General features: G+C 39.2%; 1 protein-coding gene across 1 annotated transcript; it reads left to right on the top strand.

Moving 5' to 3' along the window:
- Positions 1-1692: 1692 nt before the first annotated feature.
- CH25H (cholesterol 25-hydroxylase) lies at positions 1693-5937 on the top strand. The gene is made up of 2 exons (XM_010201881.2): positions 1693-1755; positions 4433-5937. The coding sequence occupies exon 2, from the start codon at positions 4560-4562 to the stop codon at positions 5382-5384; it is 825 nt and encodes a 274-aa protein (XP_010200183.1). The 5' UTR covers positions 1693-1755; positions 4433-4559; the 3' UTR covers positions 5385-5937.
- The last annotated feature ends 1988 nt before the right edge of the window (positions 5938-7925 follow it).

Below are 7925 nucleotides of genomic sequence, written 5' to 3'. Positions count from 1 at the left end.
TGATCATCTTGGTGGCCCTGCACTGGACTCTCTCCAGCAGTTCTCTGTCCCTCTTGAGCTGAGGAGCCCAGAACTGGACACAGGACTCCAGATGAGGCCTCACCAGGGCAGAGTAGATGGGGAAAAAGAACCTCCCTTGACCTGCTGCCCACATTCTTCTTGATGCATCCCAGAATGTCATTGACCTTCTTGGCCAATGTTAGTGGTATGTACCGAGTGATGAACTAGATCAATGCAGAGCATTTGTACACTGTTTAGTTGATTCTGTAGCTAGTCATGACGCTGAACAAAAGTTTACACATCAGACAACGTAGGGAGTACCTTAGCATAGGGAGTGGTGTTAGAATAGAGCTCATACTCCCGTGGGCCTCGTAAGAGAAACAGTTGTCAGTTTGGAAACAAAAGAAACCATTTCTCAATAAATTATGCTTTATGCTGAATGTACCATAAGGGGAAAAAAAAGGAAAATGGAATGCTTTAATATCATGAAAAACTACAAATTACTTTAATCCATAAAATAGGAGACACACCTTGAATAGTTTTTTTCTGATCTATAATAAAATGTGACTCTTGGTGGAAGATTTTATCATAATCAAAGCATTTATAAAGTTTTCTCCTGTTCTTTGATATCTTCTAAAATACAGACTTCTAAAATGCTGCAGCATTGCCTAGTGTGAGCATGCCAATAACAGCCTCTGCTCCAGCAGCCTATTTTCAAATAACTTTATATGAACAAAATCATTGAAATCATCAATGAAATTTAAAAAGTGAATGTTGGATGGACAGTGGACACACTTGTACCATGATTGCCCAAATCTTATTTTCTGAGGATATTGGGCTGTAAAGTGTCTGTATTCTATTCTGACTCCTCCAGAAATGATGACGTTGTAGAGGATGCAAATCAGTTTCTCCCTGCTGAATTACAAACTCCAAATGAGAGAATTTTAGAATCTTTTTCCTGATGGTTGTTATTTTGAAAACTGATCCTGATAAAGTGAAGTTTGAGAATTAGCAATTTACTTTGCCAGCAGCTTTCTATCCTCAGCCATTGCTAAGAATTAATTTAAAAAAGGCGTTTAATTAAGCTTTCTTTCAGTGCTGGCTGGAGAGGTTTTCAGTGAAGCTTGGTTAGGGGGATGGAGTGTTGTTATGACAGTATTTTGATTAAGAAAATACATGTGCTCTGTTAAGAAAAGTATTTTGTATTTAGGCAAAAGTTTTTCATTAAAACTGAAAAGGGAGGTGTGTTCTTCATCCTCCCATACTCGGCATACCCATGGACTCAAGGTTCGAGCTGCTTACTTGGGAGGCAAGCAGTAGAGACTCATGTATCTTCTTCAGATTCAGACCCTGGACTTGAATCTCAGTGTACCTAAACAAGAGGAGACTGTAAGTTGAAAAGATGTAAATATGCAAAGCTCCCTCTTTCAGCCAGTTCCACCCATAAAGCCCGTGACAGACCTGTGCATACCAACTTTTTGTCCTGCTTCAAAACTCTGAACGTTTTGTAATCCCTGAAGATTTCAACAAAGCCTAAGAAATGTTTCCCGCTGACCGTCAGGCAGGAGTAGGGCAGCGCAGGAGCGGAGGCGAGCTGCCGGGCGAGCGCTCTGCGCTGGGGGGTGCTGTTGGACGGCGAGAAGCGGCTGCAAGCCGGCACCACCGGCAGAAACAGCCCGCTGCACCCTCACACACACAGCTGACATCAGCCCTGCTCAACAGTATGTCTCCTCGCACTCAGGCTCTTGGAATAAGGTGAGTTAGGATGTGAGGATCTCAGATTTATTGTCTTTTTCCGGCATAGTAACAATTTATTTGAAAATGAGAGACTACCTCTGTCTTGCTTTGCTCTGGTTACTGTCCTGCTTTCCTTGCTACTGTCCTGAACAAGTTATCAATCCCCTTCCCCAGCACCCTTTTTTTGATAGAAGGCTCAGTGTGCACTAGGATGTCACCTTATCTCTGGTATGGCAATAACTCTAATAGGGAGATGAAAAAGAGGAAAGAAAAAGAAACATTGCCTCTGCTGCTGTGACATAATTTTCTGGTTGTCGATCCTGGTTTTGCCTCCTGCTAGCTTTTCCTCATTTTCCTATGCACTCAATGTTTTGCTGTTTGCCTCATAACTCGTACTTAACAGCGGAGCCTGGGGTAGGTGCTTGCATCTTGTGCTCATGTGGAATCTATTTAAGACCCTTTGCGGGGCCTCATTCAAACTATGTGCCCTTCAACCCAAACTCTGTAGCAGGAGTCTTGATTTTTTGAAAGAGTCTTGTAACACATGCGAAAGTTTGGCAGCATTGTGAGTTCAGCAGAAAAAGTTGGGGTTGTGTTGCTGAATTAGTATGGAAAGGATTTTCTTGCACTGTGTCTTTTCCTCACCTCATACGTTGCGCTGATGAGGAAACTTAAATTAGAGGAGTGGAAATACCCGATAAGCACAGGATGGGCTCTGCTCCCCTTGCCCCTTGCTCAGGGCTGGGGCTGCTGGGTGTGCTGCCAATGGAGCTGCAGAATGCTCTTATTTTTCCTTCAGAATATTTTACTGTGACCTAATGTGCAGATAAAATGCCTATTAGTTAAATTTTAGCTTGTAGGCAGCAGTGGTTCTAAAACTTCTTGGGATTTCACATGGCTATTAGGGATTAGTTGGAGGAGTGTTTTTAGGGCAGCTGAGAAATTTCTGTCAATCTCCCTTTTAAGCAGATTTGGAATACTTTTACAGAATAAATTTAATCCCTGCATAATTCTAACAAAATACAGAATGACATATCCCACCTGGGAGGCTTAATTTCTGGTTGTAACTACATAAATCAACAAAAAGCATCCCTCACAAAAATATTTTCAGACCCAAAAAGAGATTGAGTTACAAATGCATTTTTCATGTCCTTGTTGTGAAGTGGAGGTCAGGATAAAATACCGTCAGAAGGTTGAAATGAAGCTCTTGGATATAAGTCATTCTCCGTTAAATTAGTGTCCCTCACTGGGTTTTAGTTTCACTGCATTCAACAGTTTGAATTAATTGAGTTCAACATAACAGTCTCTAACAGCAGAGAGTCTGAACCTATTTCTAAAATGTATATGCAATGGGTAGAGTCTTCAAAGGCCATACCATACCTGTCTCCAACAAAGAATTCTGATTGCCTGAATAACAGCATAGAGAATGTTAACTTTTTCAGTAAATTCCTTGAAGTCTAAGGAGAGAGAAAAATCTGCACTTCCTTAAGAGTGGAATCTCTTGAAAACAGTTGAGGCTGCAATCAAACTTAAATATTAGAAGTCCATCCATAGTTCAGAAAGGTCACTGTTAATTAACCATTCTTAATTATTAAGAAGCAAGGAAATTCCATCTCCCATTTCCCCCCATCAGATTTCATTTCTGAATAGCAAGGAACAAAAATCAACTGAACAAGCTAATAAAGTCATCCAGGAAGTTGAGCTCATTTCCAATATTAGAATCAATGCTGTACCTACAAAAGAGATGAGTTCATAGGAAGCTGATGGCAAGTTCTGTTTCCCTAAATGTTCAAAGTTTTATTTGTCTTTTTCTAAACACACAAAAGAAGTGATGTCTTGGTGGTTAAATAAAAACCTTCATCATTTATCCCTAAAATACTTCTAGCAAATCAGAAGTGTTGGGAGTCAAGCCTGCTAGCTTCTGACTGATGGATGCTTTCTTATGGTCAAAGAAGGGCTTTAAAGGACAGATCTAACCAGTGGATCTCTTAATTGCTTAAGTTAGTTTGGTACATGGGTAAAGGATGACTTCCATTTCATACTGGTCAAAGAGCTGTTGAGATGTGGAGTGAACACTTGTCACTAAGTATCTGTTTGGAAGTCTGATGGGATTTTACCTTCTATTCTTCCCAGAAACTGGGGGATATTTTGTTCTTCAAAAGTTATTGGCTCAGTTTTGCATCTAGTCAACTCAGGTGGATTTTTGGCATGTCAAGTAGATGCAGGAGAATAGAAGAACATGAATCCAAGATAAGTCACAGCCACCACACTCATACTGGAAATTAGGGCTAGATCTCCTTAGGATTTTGACTTAGCCTGTTATATATCCAAGGGATCATTAAGAAATACATACCAAACATGGACATATTAGACCTGGGCTATAGGTACACATACATCTTTGGTAGCAGTCATAAAAAAAAATCAATGGTACATTGTATTTCCTTACCTATAAAGGCAAAAAGATAACAAAGGATGACACAATTTAAAATTAGTAAGAGAAAGTAGTTTCTCAAGTGTGTGCACTAAGTGGTGTGCAAAATATTCCTACCCTCTTTCTCTGAATTCCAGTGTCAGAATTCTGCATTTCTGCTTATTTTTCCTATTGTACAAGTCTCTTTGTAGAGCTCCAGTAATTACACTGGCTAGCTAAATCTGTTCTGAGGTTGTAATGCATTATACCATTTCTATATCACAGGAAAGGGAACTTCCTCTTTAAAGCTACGTATTTCTGAGTAAAGAGGATTTCTGCTGGGCGGAGTTTTCCCTTGAGCAGGCTAGATAAAGGCTGGCAGGATTCACAGACCTCTCAGACTGCAATCAGCATGAACGGCAGCCTGCCAGACCGGGTGCTGCTCAGCTACACGATGAATGGACCATGGGACAGGTTGTGCCTTCAGTCTCTTTGGGACTTTGTCACAGCAAAGGAGCCTTTGATCAGGTCACCATTTTTTCCAGTGCTCTTTTCTTTTACAGCATACATGGCCTTCTGTCTTCCATATATTGCACTGGACTTTTTAAGCACTAGACTACCAAACTTGAGAAAATACAAAATCCAGCCACAGAACTATCCAACTCTTGGAATGATGGTGCCTTGCATTATCCAGAGTGTGTATCACCATGTTGTTTTGATCTTCCCAGTGACGCTTCTGCACTGGTACTGGAGACCAGCAAATCTACCAGTGATAGCTCCAGCGCTGCCTGAGGTCCTGCTGGAAGTAGGAATTTGCCTGCTTCTGTTTGATTTTGAATACTTCCTGTGGCATTTGCTCCATCACAAGGTGCCTTGGCTCTACAAGACCTTCCACAAGGTGCATCACAAGCATGTGTCAACATTTGCTCTTACTACACAGTATTCCAGTGTATGGGAACTGCTCTCACTGGGATTTTTTGCTGCTATTAACCCAGTGCTCCTAGGATGCCATCCTTTGACAGAAATGATTTTCTTCCTTGTAAACATTTGGTTGTCAGTGGAGGACCATTCAGGATATGACCTTCCATGGTCAACTCACCGACTTGTGCCTTTTGGTTTGTATGGCGGAGCACCTCATCATGATCTTCATCATCTGAAGTTCAGATCAAACTATGCTCCTTACTTCACCCACTGGGACAAACTCTTCGGGACATTCACAGAGTCACATTCTAACTAAAGATATTTAACAGGGGATGAATACTTTTCTTTTAAAAAAAATTTTAATAGACTGAACTGGGACATTAATTTTTGAAAGATTTACAGAAGATTGTATATTTGAAGCTGCCTGTAAAAGCAATAGCTATTTATAAAAAAATCTAATTAATATATGCATATTTGTATGTATACTTAGAACTATCTACCTTAAATGACTGTAAATGGGAGTGTAAATGCATGTTGCTTGAATTTCGGTGAGTTAAAGGTGTGAGGGAAGCATTAAGAGACATTCTCTCTTCTTTCCTTCTTTCCAGCTTTCATAAAGCATATATTATATTACTGTATAATGTTTTATACACACACCAGAACAACAATCTTACTATTGTAGGAATATTTATGTTGTAAACATAAAGGGTACATATCATGAATTTTGCGGAGTTTAATCTGCCAGAGCCTTTTATTGCACAATGATGTTGTAAAATGTTGCTGCCAAACTAAGCTAGTTGGCTAACTTTGCAATAATTTTGATATTTATATTTTTAAACCTTGATGTACTCTCTATTTTTAATAGAAAATAAACATGACCATTCTTTAAAAATTATGTTCTGTTTCCTTTCATTCTTTGTTCATATAGGATCAGGTATGATTCTTTTTGCATAGCTGTAATTTATTTGAGTTTCAGACTTTTCCTATTATTGTCATGTGTTTTCAAAACAGAACCCTTTATTTTTTCTCCAGAATCACATATTATTCTTAAACAGTCTTCAATTTGTTAGAAACAGAACATTGAAGAGTGCAGTTTAAAAAGCCATGGAAAACTTTTATTAATGCATTTGGGAGAAGCTTCAATAATTGTCACTAAATTACTGTTACTAAATCATGGAAGAGCAGAACGTTAGACAGTCCCTTTATAGAAGGGAGCATTGGTCCCTTTAATTAATTATTACTTGCATGCAAAAATTGTTGCTTGCATGCAGATTGTTACTGGCCTGCAAAAACCTGGCAAGAAATATAAATAGCGTTTCTATAAAACAAATGGTTCTTTCCAGCAGGTTTCAGAGGAATAGAATCAAATCTGTCAGGATCCAAAAAGGCTACATGTTGCTAGAAGAACAATTACATCTAAGACATTGCCATGTAATTTCACATAAGACAAACTGAAAAAAAATAAGCATGAAGAGCTAAGCAGCTCCTCTGTGTCTCATTTAGCAGAGATCCACATGGACTTCTTATGTCCACTATATAACATTTTAATGCTTATACTCTTCTATCTGGCATTACTAACAAACCTCTTAGGATAGTGATGGGAAAGGAGAAAGTGCAAATAATGCAGAGTGTGTAATGAACACTTAGGCATCATCCTCCAAAAATGTCTTTGTCTTTATGATATGTCTAGAGGGTTGTGTGACCTTACAGAGGCTGTTTGTCCAGGAGAAGAGAGAATCCATAGTATTTGCAATAATGTGAACTTATAAAGGGAACAGCACTTTTGTACATTTCATCTTTTTGATAACAGGAAATAATTTTCATATACATCTTCATAAATTGTACAAAATGTTGCAATCTTAATACCTAATTACTTCCTCTGCTCTCTGGATAAGACAGAAGAACAGCTCTTCAGTGGTAAGAACATGACGCATCCTGAGCAAAAACCGAGGCTTAAAAGAGTACAAACCTGGATTTTTTTGCCATGCATCTATTCAGCTGAAAGAACTCCCTGCCTTTCTGATTATTATAATCTTAGATTATTTTGGGATGTGCTGTGAAGAGAAGGAAGTATTCTATTTTTCTGCCAAATGCAGGAGGCAAAACACAATCTCTGATTTCTTTGAGCTCTTTAGCCGTTTTGAGGTGTCCCAAAGTTACCCTCTCTGTTCTAGGAATCCCACTTCATTCAACTTGGCAAACACTGAGCATGTGATGGGGGAGCTGTGTGGTTTCAATGAGTTAGACTATAACTACATATTGTAACTGTACGCTGTAATGGTCTGTTTCATGTGCTATTGACTCTTTAAATAAGCAAGGTTAAGACTAACTGGTATTTTAATATATTGCTATAGAAAGCCTGTGAGCAAATCCCACAAGAAGGTTGCAGCTGAACTTCATGAGGTTTATTTCTTAAGCATGACACTTAAGAGTGGAGAAAGAGACCTGGTGAGCTTCAGGCAAAAATACTCTTACTCTTGTCAAGTGAGATAGACAGTCTGATATGGCATTTCTGGTGGCACAAGGTAACAGCAGGAAGGATGATCCAAGTGACAATGGGAGAAGGCAAGGTACTGCCTGACGATCCTGCCTACTCCCTCCCTCACATCCTCAAAGTTTGCATGACTCCAGACACACACCAAGAATGCATTTCCTCTAACAGGGAATTTCCTCTGGGTTTTATCTGTACTGCAAGTCTTTCCAATCAGTCCTGGAATCTCAGTTTAAGGGATCGTTATCAATGAATTTGGAATGCTAAAAAAAAAAAAGATTGTCAAATGAAAATTTGACTGGTACGTGTCTGGAATGGCTTCTTTAAATTCCATGCTATAAATATCTGTACCTCGTCATCATGGCA

The sequence above is a fragment of the Colius striatus genome, chromosome 8 (assembly GCF_028858725.1).
Source record: "Colius striatus isolate bColStr4 chromosome 8, bColStr4.1.hap1, whole genome shotgun sequence".
NCBI classification, from domain to species: domain Eukaryota; kingdom Metazoa; phylum Chordata; class Aves; order Coliiformes; family Coliidae; genus Colius; species Colius striatus.
The sequence above is the reverse complement of the archived record's forward strand: the minus strand, read 5'-3'. Positions and strand labels throughout refer to the sequence as shown.